Source organism: Rutilus rutilus, assembly GCF_951802725.1.
Source record: "Rutilus rutilus genome assembly, chromosome: 15".
Lineage (NCBI taxonomy): Eukaryota > Metazoa > Chordata > Actinopteri > Cypriniformes > Leuciscidae > Rutilus > Rutilus rutilus.
The window spans coordinates 12,901,985-12,917,494 of NC_140220.1; the positions used below are offsets into that span (position 1 = coordinate 12,901,985).

Genomic DNA, 15,510 nt, shown 5'->3' on the forward strand with positions numbered 1-15,510 from the left:
CGTGTGACGCGGAGGAGGAGGAGGAGTCATTGGAACGAAAAATGGCGGCTGTGTTGCAGCAAATATTGGAGCGGTCGGAGATATCGAAACTCCAAAAAACTGTATTGACTAAATTAGAGAAGTACATTTCTGACCAGCAAGGTGAAGTTGATTGTCTGAAGGCACAACAGGAGCAATATCGTGTCGATAGTGGTAAGGCTATGTTGTTTTAATAGATGTGAACAGTTCATAGCCACGAACGAGGCCTGGGTCTTATAATCTTTATTTAAACTTTGTTTTTCCCACTTGGACATATTGTTCTGCAAACTTTATGTTGTGAACATATGTTAAACTTGTTAAATAAATGTTAGTCTTTCAGGAAATGTCTTCTGTCTACATTTATTACCGGCGACGGTATGTTTGTATGGGTGTTTATTCCTTCTGTTGTGTTATTGTTTCATATAGAACAACAATATTTTGACATCGAGAAGAAGTTCGCTGAGAGTCAGTCTCAGTTTGTGTCCCAGACCCAAGAGCATCAGATACTGCAACAAGACTATTGCAAACTTGGTAAGCAGGTGGTAATCAAATGCCTCTTTTTTGGTTAATACCAGATTTAATTTTGTATTTGTAACTTACACGTCTTTTACAGAAGAAGAGCTGAAGTCCTTACGAGAGAATAATAAGGAGCAAGCTTCTTCATACACGAAACTAGAATCACAACAGGTAACGAAATATTGTGTAACAGAGAGAAGTCTGTCTATTCTTGCATTTTGGGATGTTGAAGAATAATGAAATTGTGCTTTCTTTGGGCAGAATGACCTTTCTAAAGCCAAAAATGAGCTTGAGGCGGAAAAACGAGAGCTTGTCCGGACATTGGAAAGAAGATCCCAGGAGATGGAGCAACAAAGCGGTATTTAATTAGCGTTCTATAATGAACATTTCAAAAATACATTTTCACAGGTTAAGCAGAAGGTTCATGTTTGGGCTTGACAGCTTGTTTACGTACCAAAATGTTGTGGTCAATGGTATCTTATGGCTGTGTTTATTTGAAGAAAGAATACAGTAAAACAACATTATTTGTGATATATTATTACAATAATTTAAGTATTATTTATTAGTTTTCATCAGTCATTAATCCCATTTTTAATGTCACATGATCCTTCAGAAATTCTAATATGCTGATTTGGAGCGCAAGAAAAAAAATCGTATTTTTATCAGTGTTGAAAACAGTTGTGTTTTCATGGAATACATGTTTTCAGAATTCTTTGAATAGAAGTTCAGAAGACCTGCATTTATTTGAAACAGAAATGTATGTATGAAAAAAAATTCTGTATGGTCATTTTTGAACAAATGAATGTGTCCTTTCTGAACAGTATTGTATAAAACACTAATTTTCTTCTTTTTCTTTTTTTCTTTTTTTTTTAGAGGACCTGAAACGTCTTAATGATAGATTGGTGGAAGTCAATGCAGAGAGGATGCAGCTTCAACTAAAACTAGATGGGTCCGAAGCCTCTGAGGTCTCAATCAAGGTAAGATTGAAAAAAATCGAACTGTTTTTATAGGAATGCATTGATCTAATACCTGGATCAGTTTCTGCACCAATATTGAACATTTTGAAGATTTATCACGCTAGCTCGTGCATTTGTAATTCACTGTTTTTACAACTATATTTGTCTGAATTCAAACAGTGTTGTCTTCTTTAGAACAAGCTTATATTTTTATACCATGATTTTTGATATGCTGTTTGTCTTCCAGTATAAAGAGAAGCGAATGGAGCAGGAGAAAGATCTACTCCAGGGTCAAGTAACCTGGCTAAACACCGAGCTTAAGGCTAAAAGTGAAGAGCTGCTGTCTCTTTCCCGGCAGAGAGGCAATGAGATACTGGAGCTCCAATGCAACCTTAATAACAAGGAGGATGAGGTACTGTATAAGCCCTTTTATATATTGTTTTTATGTATTTTAAGTTATCTTGTCGGATGTGCTTTGAAATATGTTAAAGTTTTTAGTCTGTGTTCTAATCTCTGCATGCCTGTGCAGATCACCCACCTAAAAGATCAGGTGACCAGTCTGAAGGCATCCAACGAGAACCTTCAGAGGCAAGCAGAGGAGATGATCACCAAGATGAGAGAGGTTAGACAATGTTATCCATCGCTGTAGTTATCAGCTGAATGGGGTTTTAGAGTTCTTCATAATCAATTGGGCATGTTGTACTTTTAGGCAAAAGAACAGCAAGCCAGTTTGGAGGAGAAGTTCAGTAATGAACTCAATGCCAATATCAAGCTCTCAAATTTGTATAAGGTAAGTTTTAATTGCTTGAAGAATTTAAGTGTATGATAAAAAGAATGCCTGAATCGGAATAGCATGTTTTATCATTTTAAAATCAAATATAATTCTTGATGATATTGTTAAGAATTACTGTTGGAGTTCTGTTGATGATTCACAGGGAGCTGCATCTGATGCCGAGGCCAAGGGTGAGGAGCTCAGCAGAGCTGTTGAGGAACTTCACAAGCTGCTTAAAGATGCCGGAGAGGGTAAGCGAATTTAATGGTCCTAATGGTTGTCAACATGCATGTGACATTTTCAGCTTTCTGACCAGTAAACTCATAATCGACAGGCCTGCACACCTATCTTTTTTTGTAGATCCAGGAATTGTGAAATACCGTACTGTTTGGAGTCTACGATTTTTTTTGTTTTTGAAAGAAATTAGCACTTCTATTCACCAAGGATGCATTAAATTGATTTCTGTTTCAAATAAATGCTGTTCTTTTTTAATTTATTTATCAAACATCCTTTAAAAAAATGCATCACTGTTTCCACAAAAATATTAAGCAGCACAACTCTTTTCAACATGGATAATAGTAAGAAATGTTTCTTGCGCACCAAATCAGAGCAAACAATTCTAATGTTTTCTGAAGGAAAATCATGTGACAATAAAAACTGAACAATGGCTGCTGAAAATTCAGCTTTTTCATGAATAAATTATATATAAACAGAAAACAGTTATTTTATATTGCAATAATATTTCACAGTATTACTGTTTTTATTGCATTTTGCCTTGGTGAGCATAAGAGATTTCTTTCAAAAACATCCTATTTCTTTCAAAAATCCTATTGACCCCAATGGAAGTCATCTTTTTTTATGGCAAATGTTATTCTTTATTCTTTTGTGTCTTCAAATGCCCATTATAATGTCCTGTCTACTCTGAATAGCGCACAAAGCTCTGGAAGTAAAGATGGCGGAGCTGGAGGGTCGTAAGGATAAGGAAATCGCTGAACTGAAAGAGAAAATAAGCAGCCAGGAGAAAGAGTTGGAAAATGCAAATGAGCTGCTGTCAGACACCAAACACAGAGGTTTGCATCACCACTGTATTTCCTTACCTTCTACAGGGATTTTATTTTTTCATATTCATAAGGATTTTCATATTTTCAACCAGAAAAGAATGAACAACGTGAATTGCATACATCTGAGAAAAAATGGTTTGGGTGGGGAGAGTAGGCTGGTTACTGTATGATGATTAAAAACTTACATACTTAATAAACTGCAGAATGTTACAATTTCTAATAAATTTCATGCACGGATTGCTTCTGACAGAGCTGCACGAATTTGTGGTGCAATCTGCGGGACACCCTTATCATAGCCTGGTTTCAAAGCCCCAAATGCGAGTAAAAATTGCCGTTGAAACAGTGTTACTTGCCAGTTGCTAGTAACTTTATAAATTGACAATGCATGGTACGAGAATGTGATATGGTTTGGTTTGATCATCAAATCGCAACTGTTATGTAATTTTATAAACGTATAGTCTGACACTCTGTATGTTTCTGCTCATTTACAGCACTGTAATTTTTTTTTTTTTTTGATCCACAGTAAATGCTACTCTGCAAGTGCTGTGTGTTTGAGTCGCTAATAATGTGCACAACATGTACCAACCATCTTTGCAAATTCGTAGAATCGTTTATAAATCTGTTGTCAACAAAGTGAACCATTAAGGTCTCCATAAGCTCAATGGTTAAATGTTTTAAAGCAAGGAAATTAAGTTTTCAGAAATCAGGTTTTCCTTCATTTTTGTCTTTAGCTAATATCATTCCTGCTTCTCTAACATGTACTTTTTTTTTTTTTTTTTTTTTTTTTTTGCCATTCAAGGAACTGCTTCAATTCTTTCAGAGGAGCATGTGACAACGATGTCCCCCACTGCAGCTGCAGTTGCTAAAATCAAACCAGGCATGAAACTCACAGAGGTGCTGACCTACATTCTGATTTATGTGATGCCAAAGCAAAGTTCATATTCAGAAGTTATTAGCCTTTTTAAATGTTAATATACATTCTCCTATTTTTATGTAGATATATACAGCATATGTAGAGACTCAAGAACAATTACAACGGGAGAAACTAGAGAACAAACGACTGCACAAGTACCTGGATGACATTGTGCAGGAGATGGAAGCAAAGGCACCCATCTTGAAAAGACAGAGAGAGGAGTACGAGCGCATGCAAAAGTCTGTTTCCAGTCTCTCTTCTAAACTAGAGCAAGCTGTCACGGTGAGAACGGAGTCAGTTACTGCATGTCACACTGCGAATACATGCTGCATAATGATTGTTTTGCACTTACGAAACCAAATCTGTGACTATTCTTGAATGTTTCAGGAGGTCCACCGCCTGCAGAAAGAAGCAGATGAAGGCAACAAACGTGCATCTGTGTTGGAGAGAGATAACCAGAGGTTTGAGGTGCAGCTGGCTGACATGGCTCAACAGGTAAAGTCTAAAGGGCCTTACACACCGGGACGAATATCGGCGCGCGTTATTCGCCAGCGTTTTTCAACGCGTTTTTTGTGTTCACACCCAAGCGATTTTCGCTGACGATGAGCCGAGTGAACATGCAAATTCATTCCCTGACATTAGATGGCGCGATTGTCAAACGTTCGTGGGAAAAAGTTACTCTGCAATACCACTCCATAACAGTTCTCTTTTATCAAGATTTTTGTAGTCGCGTTTGACATATAGTTCTTTATGTTCCGACACCAACGAGGCCAGCAGCTCTACATTCATCTTGCCTTGCATCTTCCTCGTCTTATTTCTTCCCAGCAGTGTAGACGCTATCTTCTTCGCCTGTATGTGTGCTCGGCAAGACCGTTTTGTGTTTGAGCGCCCCCAAGTTGTGTTTTACTGTAACTTCAGAAGCTCCAGACACGTGAGCAAAAGCGCCAATCTCATTGGTCGGATAGTTTTTGACGCGGCGCGTCAAACCAAAAAAACGAACCCGAGGCGTTTTTTTTAAAATGACGCTTTTACGCGTGGCGTTTTTCGCGTCGGTGTGCACACTCACATTGGCGCCCTTTGTTTAGTCACGAGGCGTTAAACGTCGGCGAATATCGCTGTGAACAGGCCTTAATGGCACAGCTCAGACATCAATACCTTATGCGAGAGAAATGATAACACAAGGTTTCATATTTTAACATTTGTTAACTACATTATTTAACGTGAACTAACAATGAACAATACTTCTACAGCATTTATTAAGCTTAAAGGGTTAGTTCACTACTCATGTCGTTTCAAACCTGTGAGACTTTCGTTCATCAAAAAATCGGTAGTAGTAAATAATGACAGATTTTTCATTTTTTTGTGAACTATCCTTCTAATGATAATTTCAACATTTACTAATACATTAAGATAAAAACATTTATCTGTTAAGTTGTTAACATTAGTTAATGCACTGTGAACTAACATGAATATTACTTTTTTTAATAACTAACATAAAAAATGAACAATATATTCTTACAGAAATTATTAACTTTTGTTAGTGTTAGTAAATGCATTAACTAATATTAATAAATGAGACAATATTGTAAAGTGTTACCAAATAATCTAAAATCCTGTTGTTTTCACATCACTATCTCAGGTGCGGGTCCTCCTCATTGAGCTGGAGGAAGCACGTGGTAACCATGTGATGCGTGAGGAGGATGAGATGTGTTCAGCGGATGTAAGCAGCACTTCGGAGGTGATTTCTCAGCACCTGGTCACCTTCCGTGGCATTGAAGAGCTACAACAGCAGAACCAGCGACTCCTAGTGGCACTCAGAGACCTCAGTGAGGCAAAAGAGAAGGATGAGTTGGAGGTAGACACCATGAAGTAAGTTTGTGTGATGGAAGTGAATCTGTCAACCGAAAAATCTGATTAAATATCGATGGAGAAAGCATAATGCTGAGTGTGCGTTCAGACGCAGTGAGGTGGAGAAATATCTCGAGGATCTTCAACGTGAATTGGAGCAGCTGAAGGAAAAGAGAGCTCAGGACCTGCAGAAGGTTGACGCTGTCGCACGACAGAGGGACATGTTCCGCATGCTTCTGACCCAGGCCACTGGAGTCACCTTTCCACAGGGTAACTTTTTTTTAGTTTATTGATATGGGCAAATGAAAAGCAACACAATGTTGCATATATCGCCAGCGTAATCATTACATTTTTTTTGTGAATATTTGAGAGTGCAAGATGCCTTAATGTGAAAGTTTCACAATGATTAAATATACTTTTATTGTGACAGGTGCTGTTGCTGAGGAGCTTATTCTAACCTCCACTCCCCGCCGTTCTCCAGCCGTCACACCTACTGCAGGCACCCCTACAGGACTGGTTGCCACAGCAATAGAATCCACTGAGTCAGTAGAGGCCAAGGCTGCACTGAAGCAGGTGGGTTATTTGAGTATAAAGTAAAAAAGAATGGTATTTATTTCAATTTTTTTTTAAACATTATAGATGTCTTTAATGTCACTTTTTTTATTTTATTGCATCTTGCTGAAAAAAGTGTTAATTTATTATCTGTATTGTTTTTACATTTAGTCTGTCTTTAATTTTAATTTTTAATTTTGACAAAAATAGTTTAATCATATGTTTTGTGTGTTTGATCAGCTTCAGGAAATCTTTGTGGCCTATAAGAAGGAAAAAACTGATTCTGAAAAGGCTCTGATTGAGCAAAGTGAGAAACTGCAGGATCAAGTAACTGAACTTCGCTCTGAAAACACCAAGATTTCCACACAGCTGGAGTTCACCTCCAAACGGTATCAAGTCATACAGTCCTTTGGTCCTCATGTCCCCTCACCCACCCCACACACAAAAATGTAGAATCCTTGATTTGTCTTTGTGGTGTGTGTGTGTGTCAGGTATGAGATGCTCCAGGATAATGTGGAGGGATACCGTAAGGAGATTGCCTCTCTGAATGAGAAGACTCAGAAACAGGCTGCAGCAATTCAGCTGAGCGAACAGACCATACACACCCTCACCCAGGACCGGCGAGCAGCAACCGAGAAACTCACCATTGCTGAGGTATGTTGTTGCACACTCAGTCGCAGGTTTCTCTGACGACTGTTAGTTCAGTCTAAAGTGAATCAATCGTCTGTGTCTCTGTTTCAGTCTGAAGCAGCGAACCTGCGTAAAGAGAGAGACATGCTGAAGATGGTGGAGATCAGACTGACCCAGGAGAAAGAGATCTTCCAGGCCCAACAGCTCGGTCAGAACATGCTACTGACCAACCTCAAATCAATACAGGTGACAAGTGCTTTTATGAATCATCTCAAACTGTGGTATAGACCATTTGGGTCTTACAAAGAATGTTTTGAGAACTTGTTGCATCTATGAATTATTTTTGCAGGCAACTCTAGAGCGCTCTGAGACTGAGACCAGACAGCGGCTGACTGCTCAGATTGAGAAGCAGGAGCGAGAGATTGCTCAGCTCCAGAAAAGACTCGAGAATGAGGTGGAACAGAAGCACCTGCTGGCACGCAATCAAGACGTGAGGGAAACATCTCTTTCACTCTCTCTTCTCTCTTATTTCCTCATGCTTGAATATCTTGGCTCATTTGCTTGTCTTTGACATTCTTCTGCATTACAGATGCAGCTGATGGATGCTAAGAAGAAGCTGGAAACACAAACAGCCCAGCTCCACAGGACAAGAGAACAGTTTAGTTCTGCCCAACTTGAGCTTAACAACCTTAGGCTTCAGATCAGTAGTGGGGAGACCCGGCTGGTTTCCCCTACAGTACATGCAGGTGAGAGACTGTGCTCATGATTAACATGGTATCAGAGCACTTCTTACATTTTATTTTTGCTTAGTTTACCTAACATTCCATTAGGCTATGAAAAACAGAGCAGTGTTGTTGGAAAAAGACACCTTCTAAAGTACCCCTCCCCTCTCCAGGCCTGCAGGGCAGTGAGGGGGACATGGAGGCTCTGCGTGCCCAGCTGAAGCAGGCTGAGAACAAGGTAGAAGAGCTTGCAGAGCAACTGAAGAACACTACTGCCAGTATGGAGCAGTACAAAGCCATTAGCCTTAGCCTGGAGGAGTCCCTGGATAAAGAGAAACAGGTGGGTGTGAAATGATAAAAATCACTATGCTCTACAGTCTACTGTAACACACTTTACCTCCCATAAAAATAAAGACAACAAGAAACTGGTCATGGGACATTTTAAGGAATAATTGGGGTTAACTTAGTTTAACTTTGTCTTTCCTCTTTTAGGTAACCGAGCAGGTGCGTTCATCTGTGGAAACCCAGATGGAGGCGGCTCAGGAGCAGTATAAACAGCTGGAGCAGAAACTTCTGGAAATGGACAAGGTGAAACAGAGCTTGCAGGAAGAGAAAAGCAAAGCTGTTGTTGCTGTGGAACAAGAGGTAATGAATTTCCACCTCTACTACTATCTGCTCACTAGGTCCTTAACCTTTTTGATTTAAAAAGCCTTAAAGGGGGGGTGAAACACTCAGTTTCAGTCAATCTCATGTTAATCTTGAGTACCTATAGAGTAGTATTGCATCCTTCATATCTCCAAAAAGTCTTTAGTTTTATTATATTTATAAAAGAAAGATGGGCTGTACCGAGTCTTTCCGGAAAAAAAACGAGTGGCTGGAGGCGTGCCGTATGGGCGGAGCTAAAGAATCACGAGCGATGTTCACTGTTTACTTGCTGTGCTTACACGCGCCGATAGCTAACAACACAGACATTTGAAGCAGTTTTACTCACCGCCTGCAGTTTCAACGCACGACCGTGAACCTTTATCGTTGGGACTGCTCCATCCTTAAGCATTAGACGATCTGCAAATACGGCGTCGAACTGGGCCTTGTTTATAAAACAATCATCGTCGAAATGAAGGGAACAAACAAGAACACTTGCACAACTCCGTTGATGCTCTGGAAAAACAAACTCCATCCACTGGTCCCTTAACGCTGGGTTCTTTGGGAATCTGTGCAGGGTTGTCTTGCCCTGGCAACCAAAAACACACTACTTTCTTTGACGTGCTAAAGCCGAGCACAGCGCTTTGATGGGCGTACTGCTTTCGCTCTCTCGCTCTGGTCTACGGGTGCGCGCGCGCCCTTCCGGGAGAAGGACCCGTATAAGGAAATTCCGCCCCATCTGACATCACACTCGAAAAAAACTTTCCGAAACTTGTGACAAACCGGAAGGAGTATTTTTGGCACAGAAATACTCCATCAAACGTACAACTTATTTTTTGAAACGTTGTCCATGTTTAGCATGGGAATCCAACTCTTTAACAGTGTAAAAAAACTCAGTATGCATGAAATAGCATTTCACCCCCCCCTTTAAGCTACTTTTTTTTTTTTCTAACCCAGTCCACTTACAGTATGTTATTCAAGGGATCTTGCACCAAATCGGTCATGATTTATTTAATTATGATGCAGTTCAGGTGTTTTCAAACTGCGGCCTGGGGGCCTGCAAGGAAGTGCTAGGGGGTCCATAGAAAAGTTTAGTAAAAAAAAAGTGTATAAATAAATACAAATTTGATTTAAATGATAAAAAAATGTGCATAATACATCTAACAGTACTATAGTGAGTAGGAAAATGTAAAAAAAATACATATAGCTGCATTTTAAATTTTAGGATGGCAGTCCCTCACATGAAGGATGATCATATTTGGATTTTTGTGGCATCCAAAAGATTAAAATCCCCTGATGTACAGTAGTCAACATTTGAAGTGGATCAGGGCCCGGTTCCCCGATAATGCTCACTCTTTGCGCGCTAAGAAGACTCGAAAGATATATCTTACCAAAGTTGTTTATGTTCCTAAGTGTGTTCCCCGAACCATACCTTAGGAAGCTGCTTAAGATATACCTTCATACGTGCGACGTTACCGGGTGCTGTCCGTGGCGATGGTGCTAAATTGGTTGATATCGATGGCTTGAGAATCAATAATTCTCTCGAGCAGAGGCTGTTTATGTGAGAAAGCGGTGTTCTTTATAAAAGAAGCACTTCAGAAATAGTTGAAATTGCATTTATTAGGACTCATGGGATATTATAAAAAAGAATCCAAACTACAGGGTGGGCCATTTAAATGGATACACCGTAATAACATGGGAATGGTTGGTGATATTAAAGTCCCGTTTGTGGCACATTAGTATATGTGAGGGGGCAAACTCCTCAAGATGGGTGGTGACCATGGTGGCCATTTAGAAGTCGGCCATCTTGGATACAACTTTTGTTTTTTCAATAGGAAGAGGGCCATGTGACACATCAAACTTATTGGTAATGTCACAAGAAAAACAATGGTGTGCTTGGTTTCAACATAACTTTATTCGTTCATGAGTTATTTACAAGTTTCTGACCACTTATAAAATGTGTTCAATGTGCTGCCCATTGTGTTGGATTGTCAATGCAACCCTGTTCTCCCACTCTTCACACACTGATAGCAACACCGCAGGAGAAATGCCAGCACAGGCATCCAGTATCCGTAGTTTCAGGTGCTGCACATCTCGTATCTTCACACCATAGACAATTGCCTTCAGATGACCACTCTTGGCCCTCTTCCTATTGAAAAAACAAAAGTTGTATCCAAGATGGCCGACTTCTAAATGGCCACCATGGTCACCACCCATCTTGAGGAGTTTGCCCCCTCACATATACTAATGTGCCACAAACAGGACTTTAATATCACCAACCATTCCCATGTTATTACGGTGTATCCATATAAATGGCCCACCCTGTATAATAACCTATAATAGCCTAGCCTACATATTTTTAAAGTGTATCATATATTGCTGCCATAATAACCATTTCAAATTTGTACGTGCTTTCTTCTCTTTCCCATTTTTGTTCGCTGAGGTGGAGCTGCGATGAAATATTGTTCTTGGAAATACTTTCCAGCATTTCAGTAATAAAAGTGTAGGCCTACATCTCGGTGCTCGGCAGTGATCAAAAAGGGTTTAAACAGTGGATTTTGAATCTCCTCTTGTAAACTCAGAGATGTGGATTCAGACGGCAATTAAATTACCACATGACCTGTTTGTCAAAAAACAGTAGGTACTAATTTGGCCAGGGATTTTTATGCGGGTTGGGTGAGAAAAAACACTGATATTATGGATTCGGACGGCACTAAAATCACAGACTCGCCCCTATAAATGTTTAAAATACCATACAAGCCCATGAGAAACAATATTAGCGTCCGAATAGGACTTAACTGACAGTAGCCTATGCTTTCACTGGCCTTTAAAAGTGCTTTTTAATTAAATTAATAATATTGTATAATAATATAATAAAAAATCTAACAACAATCAGTGTAATGACAATTTTATTCTTTGCATGAAAACACTTGAATTAGCCTAATTGAATACTGTCTGGGTGTATTAAAACTTCAGAATTATATTCGTATAGACCTGCAACAGTGATAAGGTAAAGCTAAGAGTGGTCCAGACCAACCTTCCGAAAGTGTGACTTACAGAAGATATACGTAGCGTACGAACATGTCGGGAATCGTGCCATAACGTTAAGAGAGAGGTTAAGGAATAGGTTAAGAACTACTTAGCGATAAGAACGTTTTGGTGAACCGGGCCCTGAAGGTTTTGAAAAGGTTTTGATCCACTTCAAATGTTGACTACTGTAGCTCAGTGTCATTTTCCTGGTGTGCCAAGTTGATGAATGGGTGTTTGTTTTGCATTCTGTGTTCATCTTCAATGTTCTAAGTGAATGATATTGTGTGTTAAGAGGCTGAATTTGATTTGTCTTAATCCTTTATTCCAGCTGAGCGAGCTGAGGAAGTCTCTGAGCAGCCTGCAGGCAGAACACAAGAGTGTCCTGGAGAGAGCTTCTGTTGCTGCTGCACAGGAGCAGCAGGCTATCCTGGACAGTCAGCAGCAGGCTAAGATGGCAGCTGAGGCGCAGGATAAATATGAGAGGGAGATGTTGTTGCATGCGGCCGACGTGGAAGCACTGCAGGCTGCCAAAGCTCAGGCTCAGCAGGTGACTCTTGTCAGACAGCAGCTGGAGGAGAAAGTTCAGAGCACCAGCGCACAGCTGCTGGAGGCTCGTGTCTCCTGGGAAGAGCAAGAAAAGATTCTCAAGGTAAAGGAATGGCAAAAAAGCCTGTCATAGAAGTATTAATAGCATTTACTCATTTTATTTTCTCTCCACATCAGGAGGAGCAGTGTAAGTTAGAGTCTCGCTGTGAAGATCTGCAGAGGCAGAACACACTCCTCCATGAGCAGATACAGACTCTGAGTGGACAGATGGCCAGTCAGCTGCAGCGAGCCGCCAATGAGAGTCCACTGAATGTCTCTCTGACTGAGGAGGGGAAGTCTCAGGATCAGCTCCTGGAAATACTCAGGTGAATGTCTGTCTTTTGACCCATCCAAGGAATTTCAGTCATTTTATTGTCAACCCTCTTCAATGCGAGTAAATCACTCACATATGTGACCAAATTTTGCCCCAGGTGGCTAAATGTCTGTCGTTAGTCATTGACTAGTAAATTTACATTTTACTGACCAGTGATTAAGGCTAAGTATAAGTTTAGAAAAGATAAATTTTTACTGTGTTTAAAATGAGAAATATCTATTACAAAAGTCTAACGAATAAACAAAAATTACTAGCCAATGACATTTTGCCAGTGTGTCCTTAGAATGTTGATTGTGCAGAGAAAATGTTAAAAATAGATTAGATGGAGTAAAGTAGAAATGAGAAGAAAAAATGATTATTTCTCTTGCTTTCTCATTCATGGCAGTCTCTTTTTCTCCATTGGTTTGCAGGTTTGTGCGACGGGAGAAGGAGATTGCAGAGTCTCGGTTTGAGGTGGTCCAGGGGGAGAGTCTGAGGCACCGGCTGAGAGTGGAGCATCTGGAGAGAGAGCTGAAGGATGTTCAGGAGAGTCTAAGTGCAGAGAGAGAGAGGATGCAGGTTGGCTTGGAGAACCAAGATGCATTCTATTTTATTCCTGATCAATTATACTAGTTAACTGCCTTGGTTACCAGATCCCATTTTTTCCTTTTGCCTTTGCCTGTTACTCAGCCTGTGTTAATTTGTCTAAAGGTGACTGCAAAGACTTTGTCCCAGCATGATGAGCTGATGAAGAAGACAGAGACCATGAATGTGCTAATGGAGACAAATAAGATGCTGAGGGAGGAGAAAGAGAAACTGGAGCAGGAGCTGCAGGATACTCAAGCCAAGGCAAGTCACCCTTATTAAAATGCATAACCAACAATTATATATGTAAATGTAAGAATGCAATTGATATAAATTGTTGATTTCATAATGGTTTACAGGTGCGTAAACTGGAGTCGGACATCTTGCCTATGCAGGAGTCCAATGCAGAGCTCAGTGAGAAGAGTGGTATGCTACAGGCAGAGAAGAAGCTTCTGGAAGAAGACATCAAACGCTGGAAAGCTCGCACTCAGGTACAAGTTTTTCTAAGTATTAAAAACGATGCATTTGTCATTGAAAATGATTGGGTCCTGATTATACTTTCTTGTGGTGTTTAGCACCTGGTAAGCCAGCAGAAAGACACTGACCCAGAGGAGTACAAGCGCATGCACTCTGAGAGGGAAACACATCTCAAACGCATCCAGCAACTTGTTGAGGAGACTAGCCGGTTCAAATCTGAGGCTGCCAGGTTAGAGCAAAATTTCACAGGTTTAAAAAATGACTTTTTATTCTTGTCTTGCTGTATTTTATGCATGTCACATTTTCTTGCTCTTTGCAGGAGTGGTAGCTCTGTGACTATGCTGCAATCTCAGGTTCAGAACCTAAGGGAAAACCTGGGGAAGGTGATGGTGGAGAGGGACAACCTGAAGAAAGACCAGGAGGCCAAAAATTTGGACATCCAGGAGAAACTAAAAACCATTACACAAGTTAAAAAGATTGGTCGACGGTATAAAACCCAGTATGAGGAGCTCAAAGTTGAATATGACAAGGTGAGACAGGGTTTATGACTTAAGAAAATGAAAATATGTGTTTGGAGTAGAGATATGATTAAATTGTTTTTTTGCAGCTGGTAGCCGCTGCTGCATCTGCACCAGCCCAGGATCAGGAGGCACAACAGGCATCTGCTCAAGAACTTCAGGGCCTCAAAGAGTCCCTCAACCAATCAGAGAACAGGACAAGAGAACTGGAGGGCCATCTGGAGAATCTCAATAGAGTAAGTATTACTTTACCCCGCCCCTTTAAATATGTTTAATATAAAATTTTATAAACTAAACTATTTTTTTTTTTTGTGATTCATATTCATTACCATTTTCCACCCTTTCTCTGACCCCCTCTCTGTTTACACTGGTTTTATATTATTTATTTATTTAAATATTTAATAAAAAAAAAATATATACATATTTTAGTGATTCATATTTATTACCATTTTCCACCCTTTCTCTGAACCCTTCTCTGTTTTGTAGTTTATCTCTCATGTGAAATATAGTGTGGCTCCTATGTCCGTCATCGGTCTCTTTGAAAAACCTGCATTACATTGTGATTGGATCTCAAAAAAATCTGCAATGAAACGTACTGCACAACCTTTTAAGATCAGACTGAAATGATTAGGTACCTTTTTGAAAATATGATGCTCATAGTGTGAGATTTCTGTTGCCCTTTGCAGACTGTAGGTGAGCGGGAAGCAGAGGCACGCAGTGCACAGGAACAGGCCTCTCGCTTTCAGGGGGAGCTAATGCGTCTTAGACAGGAGCTTCAAGATAAATCTTCTCAGGAGGAGCGACTCAAACAGCAGCTGACTGACAAGGAGGAGAGGACCAAGAAGGCCATAGTAATGGCCAAGCAGAAGATCAGCCAGCTTAGTGGTAAGAATTGACCTTGTTTTAAAAGAGTGATTTTTCTGTTTTAAATTGTTCCAGGTAGTTTGACACTGAATTTAAATTAATTTATTTTTTTGTCGTCTACTTCCAGGTGTAAAGGGTCAGCTTCAGAAAGAAAATGAGGAGCTGAAGCAACAAAAAGAGGAATTGGAAGTACGAGTGAGTGCACTTAAGTCTCAGTACGAGGGGCGTCTTAACAGACAGGAAAGGGAGCTGCGAGATCTCCGTGAGCAGCAAGAGAGACATGGAGAACAGAGAGACGAACAACCAGAACAGGGCTCCAGCAAGGTAATACCACACGTTTGTGCAGTTGCAAACCAATAGCTGAAGTTTACGTGTTAGTGTTTATCTAGTTTTTCTTCTGTCTGCAGACCCAGGAACCTCAAAGGACAACAGAACAGCGACAGATCTCTCTCAAGTCCACACCAGTGGCAGATAGAGGAAGGTACAGTATTTTTAGGGGGCACTATAC

The 15,510-nt window shown here is 40.2% G+C and overlaps 1 protein-coding gene across 3 annotated transcripts in view; it reads left to right on the forward strand.

Moving 5' to 3' along the window:
* Positions 1-15,510, forward strand: part of tprb (translocated promoter region b, nuclear basket protein) — a 23,087-nt gene continuing 7,577 nt past the window's right edge. For all 3 annotated transcript variants that reach the window (XM_084433222.1, XM_084433223.1, XM_084433224.1), the window contains exons 1-34: positions 1-192; positions 445-549; positions 632-705; positions 796-892; positions 1,408-1,511; positions 1,738-1,902; positions 2,020-2,112; positions 2,200-2,280; positions 2,426-2,513; positions 3,192-3,332; positions 4,123-4,217; positions 4,321-4,518; positions 4,624-4,731; positions 5,876-6,105; positions 6,194-6,354; positions 6,515-6,657; positions 6,877-7,025; positions 7,128-7,290; positions 7,378-7,512; positions 7,616-7,756; positions 7,856-8,012; positions 8,162-8,328; positions 8,481-8,633; positions 11,989-12,309; positions 12,384-12,571; positions 12,990-13,137; positions 13,270-13,407; positions 13,503-13,634; positions 13,719-13,849; positions 13,940-14,150; positions 14,228-14,374; positions 14,825-15,023; positions 15,130-15,326; positions 15,410-15,483. In XM_084433222.1, the coding sequence (XP_084289348.1) occupies positions 42-192; positions 445-549; positions 632-705; positions 796-892; positions 1,408-1,511; positions 1,738-1,902; positions 2,020-2,112; positions 2,200-2,280; positions 2,426-2,513; positions 3,192-3,332; positions 4,123-4,217; positions 4,321-4,518; positions 4,624-4,731; positions 5,876-6,105; positions 6,194-6,354; positions 6,515-6,657; positions 6,877-7,025; positions 7,128-7,290; positions 7,378-7,512; positions 7,616-7,756; positions 7,856-8,012; positions 8,162-8,328; positions 8,481-8,633; positions 11,989-12,309; positions 12,384-12,571; positions 12,990-13,137; positions 13,270-13,407; positions 13,503-13,634; positions 13,719-13,849; positions 13,940-14,150; positions 14,228-14,374; positions 14,825-15,023; positions 15,130-15,326; positions 15,410-15,483 (4,985 nt within the window). In that variant the 5' untranslated portion in view covers positions 1-41. The remainder of the gene's footprint in view (positions 193-444; positions 550-631; positions 706-795; positions 893-1,407; positions 1,512-1,737; positions 1,903-2,019; positions 2,113-2,199; positions 2,281-2,425; positions 2,514-3,191; positions 3,333-4,122; positions 4,218-4,320; positions 4,519-4,623; positions 4,732-5,875; positions 6,106-6,193; positions 6,355-6,514; positions 6,658-6,876; positions 7,026-7,127; positions 7,291-7,377; positions 7,513-7,615; positions 7,757-7,855; positions 8,013-8,161; positions 8,329-8,480; positions 8,634-11,988; positions 12,310-12,383; positions 12,572-12,989; positions 13,138-13,269; positions 13,408-13,502; positions 13,635-13,718; positions 13,850-13,939; positions 14,151-14,227; positions 14,375-14,824; positions 15,024-15,129; positions 15,327-15,409; positions 15,484-15,510) is intronic.